We start from the raw sequence: 24,679 nt of genomic DNA, 5'->3' as shown, positions 1-24,679 counted from the left end.
TTTTAATTTGCATTTCTCTAACTATGAATGAGGTTAAACATGTTTTCACATGTTTAAGGATATTGTGTCTTTTATCCAACTTTCTATTGGGTACATGCTTTTTCAAAGCTTTGCTGTGAATTGCGTTTTCCTTTCAATTTGCCAGGCAGAAGCTAGAAGTTAAACAGTTGCTTAACATTCATCTTATCCCTTGATTTTTTCATAATAAAATTGTATCTGCAGTCGTTTTACTTCTTGATATGGCAGTGTTCTTAGTGAAATTTTAATCAAGCTATCTATAACCTATACACTTTTAAAAGTTCATTTTTATAAGTTTTTTTTTTTTTTTTTCTGTTGCCCAGGCTGAAGTGCAATGGCGCAATCTCAGTTCACTGCAAGCTCCGCCTCCCAGGTTCATGCCATTCACCTGCCTCAGCCTCTCGAGTAGCTGGGGTTACAAGCGCCCACCACCACGCCCGGCTAATTTTTTGTATTTTTAGTAGAGATGGGGTTTCACCGTGTTAGCCAGGATGGTCTTGATCTCCTGACCTCCCGATCCGCCCACCTCGGCCTCCCAAAGTGCTGGGATTACAGGCATGAGCCACCGTGCCTGGCCCATTTTTATAAGTTTTAATTGATTAAATTCTGTACCAAATTATCACCGTCTTGCTTGCCTAATGCCTTAAGAAAACCTAATGATTCCCCAGATCATTTCCAGGCAGCCCTGACATGGGACTGAGAGAGAAAAGCGGCCCTCTGAAGAAGGGGTTCCGGGAGCACATGCTTGAAGGGTAATCCCACAACACAACACACACACGGGGCCATCCCACCTCCTCTCCCACCATGGTGCCTGGTCCCACCAGCCTCCAAGACCTTGCCCAAAATTGGCAGGCTGAGCTGTATCTTCCCAACTCACCAACCAGCAGAAAACATTCATCCAGCAGACAGCCATAGAATCCCTGGTTTTAAGATTTGCCTGCAGTCTCTTCTTTGTCCCCAGAAAGCAGCGTCCCTCTGATTTAAGCCTCATCTTCTCCATAATTTGCAAGAGTAGGAGGAGGGAATAGGTAATTCAGTCATTAAATGTTATAACCTACTAAGAGAAAGGCTCCGATGGCCCTGGATTTTCTTACCCTTCTCAACACACTGTCCCCCGGATAGCTGTGATGAGTTCAGGTGCCTTCTCTCCTCCCTTCAGCCTCCAGAATCTCTTTGGTGTGAGAGAGATTAATAATCCAAATAAAACTGCCATGGGAGGAGGAATGGAGGAATTTTTAAAAGTCACTTGTCTACTTTCTGCATCTGTCAGGACAGCCCAGGCAGGAGGGAGAATTAGTGCCACCTGGAGAGCTGTCACACTGCCGGCCTGAGATGGGCCCAGCCTCTCACGTGGAATGGCCCCCGGCAGCCTGGGGAGTCCCCAGGTAGATGCGCTGGGGAGGAGGTGTGGGGCAGATGGCGACAGTAGCTGTGGGGAAGGGAGGCTAAACACCGTGGGCAGAAGTCAAAGATAAACTTCCATCCTCCTCCTTCTCTCCCCACATAACAGCCAAAAGATACTGGTTATTTCAAGGAGTTTCTAAGAATGGCGTTTGATATATATCACGACCTTCCCAGGGAAGCTGGGGATGAGGCATCAGAGTTTCCTCTCCGCTCTGCAGCACAGACACCCCAGCACACGCACGGGCCCCACCTGAAGTCGCCATAAACACACATACACACGCTTTCCTTCTCACTGAGAAAGGAGCTGCGAGTACTGGGCATAGAAGTCGTTCCACCTGCAAGAATTGATGACCCAGATTCAACGCCGTCTGGCGATCACTGGCTGTTGGTCTGACCCCAGTCTCCGACGGTGTGCTGGATTTCCCACGCTTGCGTGGTACAGGTCTGGAGCACAAGCACGTGGTTACCCAAAAGATCCTTCTTCATCTCCAGACACCGCTTGGTATCCCTGTTTATGACGGCTCCTCCCTGGAGGGGAAGAGAGACAGAGCCAAGGTGCTGAAATGCCTCAGTAATTCGTCACCTCTTCTGGCCCTGCTCTCCCTGCTGCGCTCTGCCACATTCTTGAGGGACCTCTCAGTCTTCCACAAGTCATCCAGGGGAGAAAAGGAAGCAGGATGTAGGATGAGACCACCCAGTGCTTCCTCTACCAGCCCCATGGCAAACTGACCAACCAGGCGGTGTTGCTCTGGCTTCCTGTGATGCCCTCAGCCTCTTCTGAGATGGAAGCATTGGGTCGGTACTGACTACCACGGAACAAAGGCATCTGTGAGAACGGTGGGCCTTCTTAACTTGGCCCTCCTTTCCACGTCCTCGCCCCTGACCCCATGAGACCCATCAGGGTCACCTTCACCTTGTGCTTCTCTTGCTCTTCAGGGAAACTGTGTCGTGGGCCTGGAGCAGGAGCTACATTCAGGAACCTCAGCCTCTGAGGCAACCTCCTGCCTCTCCTGTTGAGGGGCTTTGCCAAGGTTTATAACTGGGAACATGATAGGCATCAGTGCTACCATGGTAAGGTTGAATCCTTGCTCTACCATATACGAACCGTGTGGGCTTGGGCAAATTACCTGCTCTCTTCAAGTCTCAATGTCAATCTCATGTATAAAACGGGTTTAGAGTTAGTATTAAGGTTAAAATTAATATTGATGGACCATCTTGGGCCTGACACATGAAACATACAACAAATCTCAGTTCATCTCTGCCACTCCCTATTCTCACAGGAGAAGAGAAAGGAAGGGCCATCCTTCTCTTTGATCTCTTTGATTCCCACAACCTCCCTGAGCTTCTTCCCCCTCATCTTCATATCTCAGCAACTGACAATCCTGCCATCTGTCCAAACTACCATCTCTCCTGGTCCTGCCCTCTGCTCCTGGCCCTCTCTCTCCCACGTCCCTCTCTAACCCTTTGCAGGACTCACATGATCTATATTAGTGCCCGGGTCAGGCTGTTTCCTCTTTATGCCCTGCACTCTGCTATCATCCTTAGGGTGCATAACATTCATTCTGATGGCTAGTGAGAAACCCTGACCTCACTGTTCCCCTTCAGACAATCTGCCACCAAGTTCTTGAACACCAAGTAGGACTGACTGCAGCTCTAACATCTCCAGATTTCTGCTTCGTCTCTCACAATCACCTCCCTGCTTCTCATCTCTTCCCATCACAAACTGCCTCCAACGGCCCTTGCTCCCCCAAATTTGCCTGTCCCTGGACTCCCCGAAGCCCCAACCACCCCTTTCCTCCTCTGGGCACCCGTCCAACATTGGCCATTCAGGGCAACTCTTCAGATTCTGGAACTTCTCCTCCACCACCGCCACCACTCCTCTCTCTTTGCTTCCAGACCACAGAGCCCTTGTGGACAGGGTCTGCCAACTGAGCAGGCCTGGCTCTTAAACCTGCCTACAGCAGCCTGGCCCCAGCGCTGGGCTTACTCCTCAGGGTTCCTCTTCCAGGCCTCTTCAGTATGTTCTGTCTGTCAGCCCCCACCTGGCACTCACTTTAACTAAATGTCAAGAACACCACACTTCTATTCAATCCTCCCGTCCCCTGCAAGCCCTCAGCGATCCTGAGGACACGGCCTCACAGATGATCTCAAAGGAGCGGCCCCATGCCCACCTCACCTGCCAGCAGCCCCCTCTGTTCCCTGAGCCCCAGCCATCCTCGATGCTAGAGGAACACTCTTCCTAACATCCGTCTTTTATTTCTCCCTCTTTGCAGATTCCTTTTCTACTGCCTTCAAACAAGTCGAAATGTCACAATACTAGAAGGACAAAATAAACCCAGACCTCAACTCTACTAACCCTTTCAACAAACATTCAGTTTTTCTCTCCCTTGCAGAATCGAATTCCCAAGCAACGAGGCAATAGCACACATTCGTTAAGATCCCGCGTTTGAATGCTGGGCATTTACTACACCGTGTAGCCCTCAGCAAATAATTGGACTCCTCAGTGCCCTGGTTACTTCATGGGTGAGATGGAGTTAGCGATCCTACTTCTCTTATGAAACCTATGTTTCGTAAGAACTAAATGAGATAATGTTTAACCTCACACGTGGGCATATATGTGTTCAGTAACTCTTGGTTATTCTAATTTAATGTGACCTTTCAGACAAAGTCAGTGGTCTATTTTCTATTTCCACTCAACTTCCACGTGACATGAGCTTTGACAGTGTTCCACACATCCTCTAGTTGCTTTCAAATTGTGTTCATCTGGATCTTACACAATTTTGTCTTGGGTTTGTTTGTTTGTTTGTCTGTTTTTTGCTTTTTTCTTTTTTTTTCTTTTGAGACACAGTCTCGCTCTGTTTCCCAGGATAGAGTGCAGTGGCATGATCTCAGCTCATTGCAACCTCCGCCTCCCGGGTTCAACTAATTCTCCTGCCTCAGTCTCCTGAGTAGCTGGGATTACAGCCACCCGCCACCACACCCAGCTAATTTTTGTATTTTTAGTAAAGATGGAGTTTCACCATGTTGGCCAGGCTGGTCTCAAACTGCTGACCTCAGTCGGTGATCTGCCCGCGTTGGCCTCCCAAAGTGCTGAGATGATAGGCATGAGCCACCACGCCTGGCCGTTTTGGTCTTTGTTTTGCCTGTCAGAGTTTTTAAAGGATTTTTGTTTTTGTTTCTTTTTCACTTTTACAAAAGTAAGAGATGCTTATTCTTTAACTTGGAAAATACACTTTAAAAATATATAAAATACTTTAAAATAAATGGCCAGGGCTCAGGGCACATGGACTACTGGCAGGTGAGGCAGGCATGGAGCAGTTCCTTTGAGATCGTCCGTGAGGTCATGTCCTCAGGATCGCTGGCAGCTTTCAGGGGAGGGGATGATTGACTAGAAGTATATTTATTAAAAATATATTTTAAAATATTTTATATATAAAGTATATAAAAGCACTCATAACAAGATAACATTGTATATGTGGTCTTTACATCTTGCTTCTTTATACAAATTTAACATTCTACGTACATCTTTTCCAATTTTATTAACTTTTTGAAATAGATTTCTTCAGAATATCATTTGAATGGTTATATAATATTCAGTTCAAGAGATGAGCAAAGCATCCCCCACTGTTGGACATTTAATTTTTCCTTGTGTTTCACCGTGATAAGTATTAAGATATTTTCTACATTAATCCTGGCCTATGTTCTATACTATTTTTTAAGTAAAGATATTGTCCTAAAAAAGAATCAGTGCCTTAAAAAGAGTTATAGTTAGTCTGGGTTCTGAGGAGCGTCTGGTTTTCCTACACGTGGGCACGTTGCTTCTGGAGCCGTGCCAGTCTCCACGCTCATCAGCGGTGTGTGGGAGCACTCCCTCCCCACTTCCTCTTTCCCCGCACTTTCAACCCCTCACCATGAGCGCTCTCCTCCTCCTCACTACTCCTCACTGCTCCTCACAGAGACCCTCTTTGTATTGTGAGCTGTTGCTTCACCCCGAAGATGGACGACCTTCCCCAAATGCCCCCTTACTTCAGCGGCATCACTACCTCAATGCAGTGCTCCTCAAGTTAAAGTCCACGTGTCTGACTAGGCCTTCTCTTCTTCAGCTGGCTTCCCGCCCCATCACTGGCTCTCTTGTGAGTCACAGGGGTCACGGCCTCCTCTGGTACACCCAAAACACGGAATCATGAAGTCAAAGAAAACAAAGGGATGATCTAGTCTCATCTCCCTCTCAATTTTGGAAAATTTCTTTGGTAACTTTTTAGCAAATTAATTTGTAAGCTGTGTCTACAAAGAAAAGTGAGAACCAGAAGAGCCCAATATTCAATCAAGTATCATTTTTCGTATCTGAAAGAATTGTAGACCTAAGAGGTAAGATGGATGGAAAAGGATTAGATGGAGTGAATCCACTCAAGACTAACTTAATATTAGGTAACACACCAGAAATTACATGATCACCTCCCTTTTCAGCTTTTGTAGTTCTTGACATAGTGGCCATAGAAATGGACCCAGCCTGTATATTAGAATGGTTGGCAGAATTTCCCTGGATGTCCTGCCTTCCAGATCTCACAGCCAATCCAAATCTCTTTTCTGTCAGTAGCCTCAGTCAGCTGAGAAGGCGATCATCCAAAATTGTCTTGGCAAGTCAACCTTCAAAATGTTTGGAATGCATAATTATTTATTTAGTAACGGTAGGCTGTTATCAAGAAAAAAAAAACAGAAAAAAAGATATGGAAAAATGAGAATAAAATTTTATCTAAAAATATTATTTCTTTAGAATACATTGTATCTTTAATTCATAGGAGATTTAGGATAAAGTGTAGCTATTAAGAGAATCAAATACATAGCACTCGCCAAAGATTCTGTGTATATTTACTATTTTTAAGTACTTAAATGGGCATCTTACAGATTAATCTTGTGACAGCAATTTTAAAATGTGTATTTGAGTAATTAAATTGGTGACCTGATGGTGAAATTTTATTGACTTTATAAACACTTCTGAAACATTTAAGAGAACTTAAGAATTGAAAAATTTAAAGTCAGGTCAATGAAGTTCTTAAAGGAAATTTAATGTATTAAATTTGTAAATACAGCTCATAATGTCTAATGGAATTTAATTTATTAAATTCCCCTTCTTTAAAGGGGATTGTCAAAACTTGTTAGCCTTACAGATAAAATAATAAGATTTGTAACCTGAACTTTAAAGAAAAACCATGATTCCTTGAATACTCCTTTGCACCAAGTACCATGCTAAATGCTTTACACACACTATCTCATTAAATGTTTTAATTTATAACTTGAATACAGTGAATATTAATTTTTTAAAACCAAGTAAACTTGTAGTAGTTTTCTTCACACGAACAAAAAAGATAGCACTGAGGACATCAAAAACTCATATTTAGCACCCTAGGCCTGCCAGATGCTCAGACATGCTGTGCTTGGTGACTGCCATTGACGGAGAACTCACCACCATGCTCAGCTGCCTATTCTTCTGTGGGAAACCTGAAGCTGTGAGGCCTTTAGTAAGTCCTCCCCTTGCTCCTACATTAAGTCAAAATCTACCTCCTTAATCTTTACCTATTGGTCTCAGTTCTGCCCTCCTGAGACATTAAACAAATCTACTCCCTCTTCCTCACAAAGACAGCGTCGCCTTTTCTCTATCCATAAGCCTAACAGGCCTTTCAAGCTCATATCCCCAGGCCTGCCAATCTTCCATTTGCTCTGCAACCATTTGTTGAGTGACTGCCATGTTCTAGGGGTTGTGCCAGATGCTAGAGAAAAAACAGCAAACCCCAGGCCCTGCCTTCCAGCTCACAGCCAAATGATGAAAAGAAGCAAGTGAGCAGGCAATTGCAAGAGATGGTGAGACTAGGGCTACAAAAACGCCCCAGAGAGCACCAAGAGGAACCACTCAACCGACTCCTCTGGGCTCACGGAAGGTTTCCAAGGAGGTGACGTGTAAGGCCAGGGGAACACTTTGTAGTTGGTCTGGTGATGAAGTGGGAGGAGAGGGAATAACACCTGCAGAAAGGCCTAAGATAAGAGGGAACCTGCATTTTCATTGAATTACACGTAGTTCCATAGAATTGGAGCGTAAAGTGAGACACCAGAGACTGAGAAGACATTACCCTCCTCCTTCTCATCGAGATTGTCTAGTTCAGGGAAGCTTAATCTAGGATGCAAAAACCCTCTGAAACTGTAAGCAAATCTTGCACATAGGTTCATATGTATGTTTTCCTGGAGAGAGAGAGTCCATAGCTATCTGTGAATTCTCAAAGGGGTCATAAACTTTGAAAAGTTAGAAACTGTTGAACTAGATTGTCCGTGTGGCACCTGAGCCAAGCACAGTACCGCATTCAGAGATACAGTCACAGGCAGAGCAGTAGCTCCCTCCAGGAGGTACTGCCCCTTCCTAACGAATTGGCCCAAGAGTGCAGAAGTTTTTGGAGCAACCCCATCCATTGTAAATTCCCCATAGACTGTTGTCAGCCAAGACCCTCCAGTCATTGTCCCGTGAATTCTGCCAGATTCCCTCCACCCTGTCCTTGGTCATTTGACGTTGACGTTAAAGGCAAGGCTTCTACATTAGCCCCCGTCAGATTTCAGCCTAGTGTTCCACACCCTCTGATACTCATTAATAAATGGATCACAATGGCTAATGCGTACTGAACACTCCTCTGCTCCAGGCACCACGCTAAACGCTTTGCACACGCTATCTCATTTAATCCTCCCAAAAGTCGCATACAGAAGATATTATCATCTCCATCATTTTATAATGAGGAAACTGAGCTTCAGAGAGGGTAAGGAACTTGCTGTACTGAGCTAGGACTTGTGCCCAAACTCTCAACTGTTCAGCTACAACAGACTCCAATATTTCCTCTCCTTAACCACCCCTGCCTTAGTCAAGAGACTCAGTGTTTCACACCCAGTTTGCTGTTTCCAATCTTTTCCCTACACGGGGCCACAAGAAGTAATTCCCCTAAAACAATATGAAATCAAATCTGAACCTTTCATATACCTGTCCTTTAAAAAAATATGTAACTTGCCAGGCACTGTGGCTCACGCCTGTAATCCCAGCACTTTGGGAGGCTGAGGCAGGCAGATCAAGAGGTCAGGAATTCAAGACCAGCCTGGCCAACATGATGAAACCCTATCTCTACCAAAAATACAAAAATTAACTGGGCACAATGGTACGTGCCTGTAATCCCAGCTACTCGGGAGGCTGAGGCAGGAGAATCGCTTGAACCAGGACCTGGGAGGCGGAGGTTGCGGTGAGCCGAGACTGTGCCACTGCACTCTAGCCTGGGCTACAGAGCCAGACTCAGTCTCAAAAGAAAAAAAAACAACAACACGTCACTCACCCGTTTAAAATCCCAATATATATGCAGTCCATTCCTGGCTGCCTCAGAGCATCGTTCTAAGATGGGCTTCTCCGCCTTGCCGGGGTCTGTCAGGCAGCGATCTCTAGCGCTGGCCTCTGCAATCAGTTGTCCCACATAGAGCTCCCCGGTTAGGTGATAGTAGACATTCTGGAAAAAAAAAAAAAAAGCAGAGGACTCGCCATAGGCATCGTCAGCCAGCAGGACGCCCTAGCCGGAGGGAGAGCAGGAAGACTGATCTCGGGCCCCCAGACACCCAGTCCCGCCGGGAGCACTGAACCTTCCTGGACAATGTGAAGCCGCCTCTGCTTCCTTCTCCTGAGTCTCCCCTCGAATCCAGGGAGAAGGCCAGGCCTAGGAGGGTCCAGCGGAAGCAGAGCTCACGTGGATGAAGCAGCTTGTCTTTGAAGGAAAAACAAATCTGAACTCCAGAATCTGTCACTGTAGGCCTCAGCGATGGGTTTGTTGTCAGAAAACCTTTTAAATTCCTGATTTGACACTGTCTTGCTCAGTGAGCTTGGAGAAGTAGGTTATTAATGTGTCTCCATTTTTTCATCTAAGTGGAAACGATGTCTATTGTGCATGCCTCAAAAGGCTGCTATGAGGAGAGCATGCAAAGTTTCAGAGGGCAGATGTGAATATCGTCTCTTAAAAAAAAAAAAGTTCCGGCCCGGCGCAGTGGCTCACGCCTGTAATCCCAGCACTTCGGGAGGCCAAGACGGGCGGATCACGAGGTCAGAAGATCGAGACCATCCTGGCTAACACGGTGAAACCCCGTCTCTACTACAAACACAAAAAATGAGCCGGGCGTGGTGGCAGGTGCCTGTAGTCCCAGCTACTCGGGAGGCTGAGGCAGGAGAATGGCGTGAACCCGGGAGGCGGAGCTTGCAGTGAGCCGAGATCGCACCACTGCACTCCAGCCTGGGCAACAGCACGAGACTCTGTCTCAAAACAAACAAACAAACAAACAAAAAAAAACAAAAAAAAAGTCCCCTGGCTACACCTTCCACATGGTGCCAGGGCTCTTCCATCCATCCCTTGGAGGAGCATCTGCTCAGCCTCTATCCTCTCTAGCTGTTTCCTTCTCTATAGGACAAGCACAGGTGGCTTCACCTGCCCACTTTCCCAGGCTTTCAAGGAGCCGTAAGCAGATGGCGGGAGCCGTGGGAGGAGGGGAAAAGGAAGGGACCAGAGGTGATTGTCAATGCAGGTATCACCGTGGAGAATGAACGTGACAGAGCATAGCCTTTCTACCTATCCTCCCTGTAACTGAGATGGAACTACGTTGCCATGGCTTTCTGAAGAAACTAAGACGTGCTCAGTTACAAGTGCAGGTCTGGGTTTCACCCTTACCCAGGATCTCCGCTCCTGCCTCCCCATCACCTATCACGGAGTCTGGACTCAGCAACGGTTACCAGGGGCTGAGCCACGACAGACTTGCCCAGGCAGGGCCAGGAAGACTGTGGAACATACCTGTGAACTGAATCCATGGCAGTAATGCATGATGGGGGTGTTGCCTGGAACGGGCCCCTGATCCAAGCAGATATTTTCATCCAATAGGTTTTTCATCTGAAGGGACAAAACACACGGCAACACTGTTAGAAAGAGGCAGAGAATGAGGCCCCATCCCTCCCAGGGCCTACATTTTCCCCAACACACCGAGGGCACCAGGAACCACCAGCCGCAAGGAGCAGAGGGCTGGGATCCCGGCAGGCCTTTCCTAAGCACTGGGAAACAGATTGAAGCTGAAGGGAGGCGCTGCCGCGATGCCCACATCCTGGAAACACGCCCCACCTCACACCATCACCACACACAGGGAGGGGCGTCTCTGCAGAGTTCAGGTGGGCAAGGCCAGTGGCTGCAGTTGGTGGAGAAACCGGGGTTGGGCCGGGGTGGGGGAGTGTCCAGGCAAGAGCTACAGTTGTCAAGGGGAGTAAAAGCAGAAAGAAGGAAAAGACATGGGGACTGGGGAGCAAGGGACAAAAGGAAACTGAGAGGGTTGAGGGCAAAGCGCTGAGGAAAAAGCCATGGTAGGAAGGGTGTCTTGGGCAGGACGGGCAATCACGTGATTCAGGCTGCATTGTCTTTCACAGACATCTAAAATTCAGCAGTTTCATAATACATACTCTTCCATAGCCCACGATGGTGTGGATTGGCTTCAAGAGTGGATAAACATTTTTCAGGTACCAGTCAAAAGTTTTACATTTCAGTTTTTCCCGGAGTGCGACTCTGGAAGAAATGTCTCCAAAATCTATTCCAGAGTTCTGTAAATAAAACACCAAGTGTTTCTGTGCTTTGACTCACAAAAGCTCTGTTAAAGCGAACTAAATACGGCCTGAGAAGGAGTCCATATTTCTGTATGTGAGTTCTTGTGGACGAACTACAACCCAACCTAACAGACAGACAAGATTGAAACTCTAACTTAGGACTATGCACCTGCAACAATAGCGGGGTCTTGGCCAATCCCAGCTGCCATACTTCAACCACTCATCCATTGTCCAGTGTTCAAACTGTGTTCAAATAAGGCAAACACGGAGCTGTAACCAATTCAGCTGTTTCTGTACCTCACTTCCGGTGTCTGTACGCCACTTCCCTTTTTTTGGTCTATAAATCTTCTTCCACCACATGGCTGTGCTGGAGTCTCTGAATCTGCTGTGATTCTGGGTGTTGCCCCATTTGCAAATCATTCATTGCTCAGTTAGACTCCTTTACATTTAATTTGGCTGCAGTTTTTATTTTAACAGCGCCTTCGCTCCACCAGTGGGTATGGACCACGCATGATGGAACTGAGTATTTTTCTGATAGCCTGTGAAGTAACCTTGACATTTTATATTTCCAGAGAAAGTGGAAAAACCTTAAACCCTAGAAAATTCTGCTTTTTCAAATTCTACTCCTTCAAGGCCCGCATAGTGGAGCCACTCAGGTTTATTTCTCCTCATGCGCTTATGCAGATTGCTCCATTTGAGATGGTATTTACATCAATAAAACCCAAAATACTCCTCACGATAGGGCCAGAAAAGGAGCCTATTGACACAAGAAGACTTCTGGAGATTAAAAGAGACTTTTTTAGAAGTGATATTTGTGGGGAATCAATGTAAAATAATACTAAAGAGGCAAATTAGAAAAAGCAGGAACCACTTGTGTATCTGCCTTCTTCCCAGAATTTTCCTTTGGGGCTCATTTCAGATCATCCCATGCAAAAATTTAGATCATCCTTTGATGGTTCAGTGTTTTACAGACAACTCTTTGTACGGCTTGGGACAGTCACAATATGACGCTGTAGAAATAAAAAAGCTAGAGATGTCCTGGAGGGTACTTTTTTTTCCTATCATACCTTGGCATACAGGGACATCAGAATCAATTCTTACCCATCTCTCTTCAAACAGTGATCCAACTGTAAGAGGTTATTGGCAGCTTGGATTATGAAAGGAAGCATTTTGCCATCTTTAAATTATAAAGAAGGCTCAGGCATTTCTGCACATTTTTACAATCTCCAGACCTAGTGATCCCAGTGTTAACCTGGCTCCTGACCCTAGGAGTCCTTCCAGACTTTCTCTTCTAGGTCCATCCACCGTCACCCACCATCCTGACTCCCTGGCTTTCTGGGGGCTACATTAGAACCTACTGTGATGGAGGGATGAGTTTGTCAATGCGATGACTCCTCCCTTTGGGCCAACACAGCTCCATATGCTCTAGCCCAGAGCCAGAGCTCAGGGACACCAGACAGCATAGCATGACCTTAAGCAGACAGTGTATAAGATGTGGGCTTAGCTAAGAAGGCCATCCTTGGCTGGGTGCAGGGGCTGACACTTTCAAACTCAACATTTTGGGAGGCCAGGAGTTCCAGACCAGCCTGGGCAAAATAGCAAGACCCTGTCTCTACCAAAAAAAAAACACACACACACGCAAAACTTAAAAAAGAATGCTATCCTCATGCTTGTGCATCCAGCAAGATGACAGTGCCTTCTCCCACCACCCTACATCACACCTGCTATGTTTATATCTCCCATTATAAAAGAGAGATGAAGAACAGGGAACTTAGAAGCCAGATTTCCTTGGTTTGAATCTTACTCTCCACATTACCTTAAACAAGCTTCTTCCAACTCTCTGTGCTTCAGCTTCCTCATCTGTAAAACTTAGAATAATAAAAAGAAAACCTATCCCCTACATATGTTGTGACGGCTAATAAATTAATATATAGAAGGGTCCGGAATGCAGTACTGTACTGTTACATAAATGTTAAGAGCCATTATTATCACACCATCAGGACCTTACCCTAATTATTTAGGGCTGTGATGGCACTTTTGCTTTATCCTGCCCCATTACATAACTGCCACCTCCTCCTCTTTCATTCTTCTGTGCCGCTGTTCAGTTCCATGACTCACCTGGAGAGGTAAGTTCCAGGCCAAGTAGACCATGTGTTTGTGCTCATCCATCCAGATTTCCGCCACTCGCAGAGCGTTGCGCTTCAAGGCAGGGGTCAGATCCAAGGCATAGGGCTTGTGGTGTCTCTCTAGGTGAGCAATCCGGGAGCAGGGCAAAATCTCAATCTTCCCTCCACACTGCCACACCTGCAGAAGAAGACAAAATAATCACCTGTGCTTCACAGCCAATGGGTTGCATAGCTTATTGACACAAGAAGACTACATTTTAGAACCGTTTTTAAAGAATGTAAGCTCAGTCCTCCCACTCCTGCCTTTATATTGCCTCCTAACCGTCTTATCTAAATCATCTTTCCTTAGAAGTCTACTGAACTGCTTCTCTCCTGTCATTCAAACAACTCCTGAAATCATACTTCTTTCAGCAAGTCCTCCTACATGGACCAAAGGAGGGGCCTCTGCTCCCTTACCCCCAAGGGAAGTGTCCATGTCCTGAGAGGCGCCATGCCCTGAGCCACTCTCACTGCACTAAGTTCCTCATGCCCCTTCTCTGCCTGCATGCTAGACATAGGGCAATGTGGCAGACAGATGCCAAAATGACCCCATGATCCCTCCTCCTGGTGTCTAGAGCCTTGCCTGATCCCCTCCCCCTTGAGTGTGGGCCAGTGACATGCTTCTAACCAACAGAATATGGCAAAGATGGCAGGATGTACTCGACTGCATGGATCGTGAATACACTGCACAAGATTGTAGAGTCCATTTTGCCAAGAGATGCTCTTGTTGGCTTTGAAGAAGGAAGCTGCCATGTTGTCAGCTAACACATGAAAAGGGAAGACATGAAGAGTGGCTTCCAGCCGATACCCAGCCTGAAACGGAATGCTTCCTCAGCCTGGAAGACTTTAAGGAACTGAATGCTGCCAATAAGAATGTGAGCTTGAAAGCAGATCTTTCCCCAGTGGAGCCCAGATGAGAACCTAACTGTGGCTGACACCTTGATGGCAGCCTTACAGAAGACCCAGCTGAACTGTGCATGGACCTCTGACCCACAGAAACTGTGAAATAATGAATGCATCTTGCTTTCAAACACTAAGTTGTGATAACATTGTTATACAGCAATAGATAACTCATTTGCGTAACTTGACCAAAAGGTACCATGGCTTATGACCCAATTACAAACATTCGTTTGTACCATCCTGATGGGTATAAAACATACTTGTCAAAACACACATTCCCATATTGAGCTTAGAAAATACGATGTTCATCTCAGTAGCTAATGGGACTATCCAATCATATTGGATTGATGTGATGTCTCCTGTGTCTTCTCTTCACGGTTGCCTAAGTGAGCTGCAGTTTCTGGGAGGTAATTAGCCCATAGCAGTGGCTACCAACCTAGCACACTCATGACAGTGGGAGTGCCTGAGATAACGGTGTGTAGCTCAGGCCCCACTGGTCCAGCTAACTTACCAAAAGAGTGTCCAACTGAGTAGTCAGTCTCATTATCTGACTTTCAAATTGTTTTCATCCTTTTCTCCACTTCTTAAAACCCTGAATTCCCCTTCCTTTACACCCTATTTCCCAGAACAATGAAGGTTAAAAAAAAAAAAAAAAAGCAAGGCTTTGAAGTCAGACTGGCCTATGTTCAAATTCTGGTTCCATCACTGCACACCTGGCAGCTAGCGTGTTTTGCAGCTGTCAGTTTTGTAATGATGGAAAAAGCTGACCCTCAACTTACTCATCTGCTAAAAGGGCACAGCCACTCTTTGGACTGTCACCAGGATCAAATGACATAACAAGAAATCAGTTATGGCAGCCTCTGAGATAACCTGAAATACACATTTTCTTTCATTATCCTTCTTTGGCTTTCCTCATTGGCCCCCAGAATGATGTGGAAGTACATCCAGCTTGCACTCAAATATTATTACTCTCTCTAGCCAAACATTCAAAATCCAAATATAACCTTACTCCAATTTTCCTAGCTGATGGAGGTCTTCACCTCACATGAATTCAGGGAGAAAAATTAACTTTGTCATAAGAAATCTTAAATTCAAGTTAAAAGTCAAGATTGTCGAGGCCAGGTGTGGTGGTTCATGCTTGTAATCCCAGCAATTTGGGAGGCTGGGACAGGCAGATCCCTTGAGGTCAGGAATTTGAGACCAGCCTGTCCAACATGGTGAAACCCTGTCTCTACTAAAAATACAGAAAGTAGCCGGGTGTGTTGGTGCGCACCTGTAATCCCAGTTACTCAGGAGGCTGAGGCAGGAGAATCACTTGAACCTGGGAGATGGAGCTCGCAATGAACCTAGATTGCGCCACTGCACTCCAGCCTGGGCAACAGAGCAAGACTCTGTTTCAAAAGAAAAAAAAAAAAGATTGCCATTTATGAAGTAATGCTCATAATTAGCTTTGCCCAAAAGTCTTCAAACTCTGCTCTCAAAATTTATTCCCACTTGCCAAACTCCTTCCATCATCTCTCTCTCTCCTTTCTCTCTCTCACACACACACACACACAGACACACACACACACATACACACACACACATACACACACATACACACACACATACACACACACATACACACAGACACACACACATACACACACACAGACACACACATACACACACAGACACACACACACATACACACACACATACACACACAGACACACACAGACACACACATACACACACACATACACACACACACATACACACAAACACACACATACACACAGACATTAAGCGTCTGATGATAATAATATTACTTTGTGCCATATGCTGTCCTAATACTTTCCATAAATTTAATCCTCACCATACAGGTATCTCCCTTTAAGTAACCTGCCCATGTTTGCCAGCTAGTAAATGACAGAGCTGCATTGTGAACCCAGGAAGTTACACATCCAGTTCTGGCACAGTGCGTGAAATAAACAAGGTGCTCAACAAATGCTGTTTTTCCTTTCCTACCCATATCTCCCTTCTTCACCTTTCGTACCCATCATCTCCATTTACACACACTGATGAGCACCATCCCTGCCACGGCCACTAGATGTCAGAATAAAGCACTCCACGCAGCTCTGACAGTCAAGACCTGCTACTGGAGAAAGATCATAATAAGTGCTTAGAAGCTTTAAAAGGCAAATAGTCACACACAAACCAAGAAGCTGGATATGGGCAGAACTGCTTGATCCAAAGAAAAGGGAAAAGATGACCCTATATTTTAAGCAAAGTCCATTTTAAAAATCACAAAATATTAAAATAAATAGAACGTATTGTAGAAACTGAAATGGTAGTGTTTTACGTACATTTGGGAGAATGAAAACAGAGAGACTCAGCCCAGGTGCAGAAGGAGAGAACAAAGCATAAGGAACTCAGAAATAATGAGGGCTTTGGGTCCTAAGTTGAAGAATTGGGGAATTCACCTGAAGCTCTGATAGGTAGGAAAACCCAGCCACACTGTAACTAGGGTCACCCTCAAGACTTTGCTAAGTACCATACATAAAGTATTTTTGCATTTATATTTTTTGTGTTAGAGACTACTTGTACTCCCAAAGTCTATTCTGCTCTACATCTCCAGTTATAGAAGAAACACCTGGGCATATAACTCACTAACTAAAGTCTATATTTCCCAGACTCCTTTGCACACAGGTGTGGCCATGTGACTAGGTAATGGCCAATAGAATGTGAAAAGAAACAATATACACAACTTTCAGGTAGTGCTCTTGAAAAGAAAGAGCTTGCTCTCTCTCTTTCCCCCTTTTCTCTCCCTACTGGCTAGAATACAAATACGGTGTTGAGTGTGGCAGGACCACAAAATAAAAGTCTTGGTCCCTATCACCCTAGAGCTGCCATTTCAATCCTGAACTGCTTATGTTCAAACTGTTATAGGAAAGCGTAATTAATTTCTATCATGTTGAAGCTTCTGTTATTTTAGCTTCTGTCAGAGAAGCTGAGTGAGCATTCTAATTAATATCTTTATAAAATTATATCAAATTCATTATTACATTGTGACTGTACCATCATTCTTATGAGGTACATTAAACAAAATGCTTCTCTCCATTTCACAAATGGGAAAACTGATCAGACCACTGTATTTGTCTGTTTTCACACTGCCATAGAGAACTGCCTGAGACTGAGTAATTTATATAGGAAAGAGGTTTTGTTGACTCAAAATTCATCATGGCTAGAGAGGTCTCAGGAAAATTACAATCGTGGCAGAAGGCAAAGAGGAAGCAAGGCACCTTCTTCACAAGGCGGCAGGAAGGAGAATGAACGCAGGAGGAACTACCAAACACTTATAAAACCACCAGATCTTGTGAAAACTCACAATCAGGAGAACAACCTGGTGGAAACCCTCCCATCACGATCCAATTACCTCCACCTGGTCTCTCCTTTGACACGTGGGGATTGTGTGGACTATAATTTAAGATGAGATTTGAGTGGGGACACAAAACCTGACCATATCAACCACCATCCAAAAAACAGTTAGTTTTCTCTGCCAAAGGATGGTTATGGCTTCAGGTATAACCCAGACAAAGCTCAAAAGTTCGTTTGTTAACATTAAATGTGGAGTCCTGAGTGGGTCCTTATTGGGTACAATACATGGCTATGGGGTCATCGGTTTCAGTCAGAAAGAAATTAAAGAGAATGGAATGAAATAAACTCTAGATGGGAAATTACTTTGTTCCTCCAGACACCACAATGGACCAGAGATCACCTTGTCACAAGCACAGAATTTCAGGGCTTGGAGGGGGAAAAAAGGTCATCTTACAGAAGCTTAGTCCACAGTGAGTTAGGAGAGACAGCATTAGAACTCAGGGTCAGTGTTTGTTACAATGCCAACCTGACATTCTTATTATTGTCACTTTTACCATTAAACATTTATTGAGTGTAAACCGTGTATCACTCACCATACTAGGTGCTTGATGCAGGAGGTAAGGGTTAGAGGGCTTGGATGTTGCGCACAAACTCGTGAGTGGCAAAGCAGGATTTTGACTTACGTCTGTCTGTCTCCAATACCTGTATAATTTCCACTACTTTCCATTGCCTCTTTTAAGAGTTCAGCCTTAGCCTGAAAGATGAAAGGTGAACTACCAAGAACAATCACAAACCCACAGGCCAGCCCCTTCTAATGAGGCCCTGAAGATTATGCCAAAAAGGTAAAAGAGATACTGTGGAAATGATATTTTATCCACAAAACCTCTTCTAAATTGATCCTGATGCATGAAAATTTATTGGCCCTAATTCTCCACACCATTTTAGGTTTGGCCATGTGACTTATACTCTGAAATAGCTTGCTACTTCTAAACCTAGGCCTTACAAGACTTCACACGGTCCCATCGGCCCTCTTGTACACCATAAGAAGAGCTTTCTGTCCTAGGTAGCTGCTATCCCACATGTGCCTGAGCCCCAGAGTGAACACGTGTGTGGAACACAGCCATTCCATCTGAGCCAGCTGGATCTGCAAATCTGTGAGAACTGATTATTGTTGCTTTAAGGCACTGAGTTTGGGTTGATTTATTGCATGACATTTTTTGGCAAGAGTTAACCAACACACTGACATGTTTTGAATCTGCACTTGTAATTTCTCTATTTTTCTTGGTTTGCACCCTGAATTCCCTTATAGAGCACAAAAATTCAGGTTGGGAGAGGTGGTGGAGCAAGATGGTGGAATAGAAGGCTCCACCAATCGTCCCCCTGACAAGGATACGAATTTAACAACTATCTACACAAGCAAAGCACCTTCATAAGAGCCAAAAATCAGGTGAACACTCACAGTACTCATGTTTTAACTTGATATTGCTGAAAGAGGCACTGAAGAGGTAGAAAGGACAGTGGTGAATCACTGATGCTACCCCTCCCCCATCCCCACTAGCTGCAGCGTGGTGTAGACAGCACTTCTGTGTGTTGGAGAAGGAAGAGCACAGCAATTGTGAGGCATTGAACTCAGTGCTGTCCTGTTAGAGCAGAAAGGAAAACTGAACCAAACCCAGCTGCTGCCCACCCAAAGAGGGAGCATTTAAACCAGCCCCAGCCAGAGGGAAATCACTGATCCCAGAAGTCGGACGTTGAGTTCCCACAAACCTTGCCACCAGGCTAAAGTGCTCTGAGTCTCTAAGTAAGTCCAAAAGGCAGTCTAGGCAACTATTAGGTGAATCCTAGTGCTGAACTGGGCCCAGACACAGTGAATTGGGGGTGGGGAGGCAGGTCACACAACCTACTGAAACACCAGTTGGGGCCACTAAGGGAGTACTGGCATTACCCTTCCCCTAACCCCAGGATGCACAACTTGCAGCTCCAGAAGAGACCCCTTCCTTCCATTTGAGGAGAGGGGAGGGAGAAGTGAGGAGGACTTTGACTGCATCTTGGATACCAGCTCAGCTACAGCAGGCTAGGAAATCAGTCAGAGTTGTATGGTCCCCGGTCCAGGCCCTAGCTACCAGATGACATTTCTAAACATACGCTGGGCTAGAAGGGAGCTCGCTGCCTTGAAGGGAAGGACCCAGTCCTGGCAGCATTTATCACCTGCTAGGTGAAAAGCCCTGGGACACTGAACAACTAGCAGCAATACCCGATACTACATTGAGGGCCTTGGGTGAGTCTCTGAGACTTGCTGGCTTTAGGTACCAGCTTGGCCACAGGTGGGTAGAGCACCAAGCAGTCACTTGGGGGTCCCTGATTCCAGGACTTGACTCTTACATGGCATTTCTGAACCTGCTCTGGGCCAGAAGGGAGCCCACTTCCCTGCTGGGTGAGTCCTAAGCCAGGCAGCATTCATCATAAACTAACTTGAGAGTCCTTGGGCCCTAAGGGAACATGAGTGGTAATCTGGCAGGACTCCCTGTGGGCCTGTGGCGGCACTGGCCTCTAACTTTGGACAGAAGAGGGAAGAGTAGGAAGGAGTGTGTCCTGTGGTTTGAGTGCCAGCTCAGCCACAATATAATAAAACATGAGGTAGACTTTTAAGGTATTTTACTTTAGCGTCTGACTGCCAGACAGCACCTCTGGACCCACTTGGGACCTGGAGGAATACACGGCCCTGAAAGGAAGGACACAGGCCTGTGTCCTGTGTCCTGGCTTTGCCACCTACTGATTGTAGAGCACCAGGATCTCAAGGGAACATAGGAAGTATGCAGTGAGTGGTCACAGCAGGCCTTGGGTGAGACCCAGTTCTGTGCTAGCTTCAGGTCTGACCCAGAGCAGTCACAGTGGAGGTGGTCACGGAGGTGCTTGTATCACTGCACCCCCAGCTCTAGGTAGCTCAGAACAGAGAGAGAGAGACTCCATTTGTTTGGGAGAAAGTAAGGGAAGAGAATAAGGGTCTCTGCCTGGTAATGCAGAGAATTCTTCAAGATCTTGCCCAAGACCATCAAGGTGGCACTTCCATGAGTCTGGAAGAACCACAGCATTACTGGGCTTGGGGTGCCCCCTAAAATAGGTACAGCTTAGATCATGACACCCACATCTTTTTGCATATCTGGAAAGTCTTTCCAAGAAGGATGGGTACAAACAAGCCTAGAGAGTAAAGGCTACAATAAGTAATCTTTACTTACAACAAGTAGCCTAACTCTTCAATGCCCAGACACAGAAGAACATCTACAAGTATCAGGATAATTCAGGAAAACATGATCTCACCAAATGAACTAAGGGACCAATCCTAGAGAGAGACATGGGACCATTCAGACAGAAAATTCAAAAAAGCTGTTTCGAGGAAACTCAAAGAAGTTCAAGATGATACAGAGAAGGAATTCAGAATTCTATCAGATAAATTTAACAATGAGATGGAAATAATAGAAAAGAATCAAGCAGAAATTCTGGAGCTGATAAATGCAATTGGCATACTCAAGAATGCGTCAATGTCTTTTAATAGCAGAATTGGTTAAACAGAAGGGAGACTCAGTAAGCTTGAGGACAGGGTATTTGTAAAATACCTAGTCAGAGGACAAAAGAAAAAAGAACACAAAACAATGAAGCATGCCTACAGGATCTAGAAAATAGCCTCAAAAGGACAAATATAAGAATTATAGGCCTTAAAGAGGAGGTAGAGAAAGAGAAAGGGGTAGAAAGTTTATTCAAAGGGACAACAATACAGAACTTCCCAAACCTAAAGAAAGATATTGATGTCCAAGTACAAGAAGGTTACAGAATGCTAAGCAGATTTAACCCAAAGAAAACTACCTCAAGGCATTTAATAACCAAACTCCCAAAGATTAAGTATAAAGAAAGGATTCTAAAAACAACATACAATGCAGCTCCTATACTTTCTGACAGCAGACTTTTCCGTGGAAACCTTACAGGCCAGGAGAGAGTGACATGATATTTGTAAAGCGTTGAAGGAAAAAGCTTTTACCCTAGAACAACATATACAGTGAAAATATCCTTCAGCCATGAAGGAGAAATAAAGACTTTCCCATACAAACAAAAGCTGAAGGACTTCATCAACACCAGACCTACCCTACAAGAAATGCTAAAGAGAGTACTTCAGTCAGAAAGAAAAGGACGTTAATGAGCCATAAGTAATCACCTATAGGTGTAAAATTCACTAGTAATAGTACACAGAAAAACACAGAATATTATAACACTGTAACTGTGGTGTATAAACTACACTTACCCTAAATAGACAGTCTAAATAATGAATCAATCAACAATAATAACTACAAAACCTTTTCAAGACATAGTACAATAAGATATATAAATGGAAATGACAAAAAGTTAAAAAGCAGGGGACAAAGTCAAGGTGTAGAGTTTTTATTAGCTTTTTTTTCCCACTTGTTTGGTTGTCTGTTTATATAAATAGTGTTAAGCTGTCATCATCTTAAAATAATGGGTGACAAGATAGTGCAAACCTAATGAGAACCCCAAACCAAAAAAGCATACAACAGATACACAAAAAAATAAAAAGCAAGAAACTAAATCATATCAACAGAGAAAATCACCTTCACTAGAGGAAGACAGGAAAAAAAGAAACAAGAAAGAAAAGACTGCAAAGCAACCAGAAAACAGATGACAAAATAGCAGAAATCCCTTCTTATCAATAATAACATTGAATGTAAATGGACTTAACTCTCCAATCAAGACATAGAGTGGCTGAATGAATGAAAAAACAAGACCTGCTGATCTGTTGCCTATAAGAAACATACTTCACCTATAAAAATACACATAAACTGAAAATAAAAGGATGGAAAAAGATATTCCATACCAATGAAAACCAAAGAAAGGCAGGAGTAGCTATATTTATATCAGACAAAATAGATTTCAAGACAAAAACTATAAGAAGAAACAAAGAAGGTCACTATATAATAATAAAGGGGTCAATTTAGCAAGAGGCTATAACAATTTTAAATACATATGCACCCAATACTGGAGCATCCAGATATATAAAGCAAATATTATTGGAGCTAAATAGAGAGATAGGACCCAATACAATAATAGCTGAAGGCTTCAACATCCTATTTTCAGCACTGGACAGATCTTCCAGACAGAAAACCAACAAAGAAACATCAGACTTCATCTGTACTATAGACAAAGTGTCTCTAAGAGATACAGACATTTCATCCAGTGGCTGCAGAATACACATTTTTCTCCTCAGCACATGGATCATTCTCAAGGACAGACCATATGTTAGGTCACAAAACAAGTCTTAAAACATTCGAAAAATAAAAATAATAGCAAGCATTGTCTCTGACCACAGTGGAATAAAACTAGAAATCAATAACAAGAGAAATTTGGGAAACTATACACACAAATGGAAATTAAACAATATGCCTCTGAATGACCAGTGAGTCAATGAAGAAATTAAGAAGGAAACTGGAAAATTCATTGAAACAAATGATAACAGAGACACAACACACCAAAACCTATGGACTATAGCAAAAACAGTACTAAGAGGGATGTTTGCAGCTCTAAGTGCCTACATCAAAAAGAGTAAAAACATCAAACAAACAATCTAATGATGAATCTTAAAGAACTAGAAAAGCAAGAGGAAACCAAACCCAAAATTGTAATAGAAAATAACTAATAGATCCCATTTGTCAATTTTTCCTTTTGTTGCTATTGCTTTTGGCATCTTTGTCATGAAATCTTTGCCCATTCCTATGTCCTGAATGGTATTGCCTAGGTTGTCTTCTAGGGTTTTTATAGTTTTGGGTTTTACATTTAAGTTTTTAGTCCATCGTGAGTTAATTTTTGTATATGGTGTAAGGAAGAGGTCCAGTTTCAATCTTCTGAATGTGGCTAGCCAGTTATCCCAGCACCATTTATTGAACAGGGAGTCATTTCCCCATTTCTTGTTTTTGTCACGTTTGCTGAAGATCAGATGGTTACAGGTGTGCGGTCTTTTTTCTGGGTTCTCTATTCTGTTGCATTGGTCTATGTGTCAGTTTTTGTACTAGCACCACGACGTTTTGGTTGTCGTAGCCCCATAGTATAGTGTGAAGTCAGGTAGCTATTATTAAAAAGAAAAAAAATAACAGATGCTCACAAGGTTGTGAAGAAAAAGGAATGCTTGTCCACTGTTGATGGGAGCGTAAATCAGTTCAGCCATTGTGGAAGGCACGGTGGTGATTTCTCAAAGATCTAAAGACAGATATACCATTCAACCCAGCAATCCCTTTACTGGGTATATACCCAAAGGATTATAAATCGTTCTATTATAAAGACACACACATATGTATATTCATTGTAGAACTATTCACAATAGCAAAGACATGAAATCAACCTAAATGTCCAACAGTGATAGACTGGATAAAGAAAATGTGGTACACATTCACCAACGAATACTACGCAGCCATAAAAAATGAAATCACGTCCTTTGCGAGGACATGGATGGAGCTAGAGGCCCTTATCCTTAGCAAACTGACACAGGAACAGAAAACCAAACTCCACATGCTCTTACTTTTAAGGGGAAGCTAAATGATGAGAACACATGGACACAAAGAGGGGAACAACTCACGCTGAGGCCTTTTGGAGGGTGGAGGGTGGAGGGAGGGAGAAGATCAGGAAAAACAACTAATGGAGACTAAGCTTAATCCCTAGGTGATGAAATAATCTGTGCAGTAAACCCCCATGACACAAGTCACTGATATAACAAACCTGCGCTAGTATCCCTGAGCTTAAAATGAAATTTAAAAAATAAAAAAGAAATAATAAAGATCAGAGTAGAATTAAATGAAATTGAAATAAAAAATACAAAGAAGTCATTGAAACAGTCCAGGCATGGTGACTCACGCCTGTAATCCCAGCACTTTGGGAGGCTGAGGCGGGAGGATCACGAGGTCAGGAGAACGAGACCATCCTGGCTAACACGGTGAAACCCCGTCTCTACTAAAAATACAAAAAAATTAGCTGGGCATGGTGGCAGGCACCTGTAGTCTCAGCTACTCGGGAGGCTGAGGCAGGAGAATGGCGTGAACCTGGGAGACGGAGCTTGCAGTGAGCCGAGACTGTGCCACTGCAGTCCAGCCTGGGTGACAGAGCAAGACTCCATCTCAAAAAAAAAAAAAAAAAA

The 24,679-nt window shown here is 44.2% G+C and overlaps 1 protein-coding gene across 1 annotated transcript in view; it reads right to left on the bottom strand.

Annotated features, from left to right (window-relative positions):
• Positions 1-1,668: 1,668 nt before the first annotated feature.
• The window catches only part of GALNT8 (polypeptide N-acetylgalactosaminyltransferase 8), a 62,147-nt gene continuing 39,136 nt past the window's right edge, over positions 1,669-24,679 (bottom strand). Inside the window, exons 7-11 of the mRNA XM_011951592.1 lie at positions 13,184-13,369; positions 10,925-11,062; positions 10,272-10,367; positions 8,781-8,948; positions 1,669-1,950 (exon numbers count right to left, since the gene is read on the bottom strand). Coding sequence (XP_011806982.1) covers positions 1,798-1,950; positions 8,781-8,948; positions 10,272-10,367; positions 10,925-11,062; positions 13,184-13,369 — 741 coding nt within the window. The 3' untranslated portion in view covers positions 1,669-1,797. The remainder of the gene's footprint in view (positions 1,951-8,780; positions 8,949-10,271; positions 10,368-10,924; positions 11,063-13,183; positions 13,370-24,679) is intronic.

This window comes from Colobus angolensis, unplaced genomic scaffold, assembly GCF_000951035.1.
Source record: "Colobus angolensis palliatus isolate OR3802 unplaced genomic scaffold, Cang.pa_1.0 Scaffold11, whole genome shotgun sequence".
NCBI classification, from domain to species: Eukaryota; Metazoa; Chordata; class Mammalia; order Primates; family Cercopithecidae; genus Colobus; species Colobus angolensis.
This window is presented reverse-complemented; position numbering and strand designations above follow the sequence as displayed.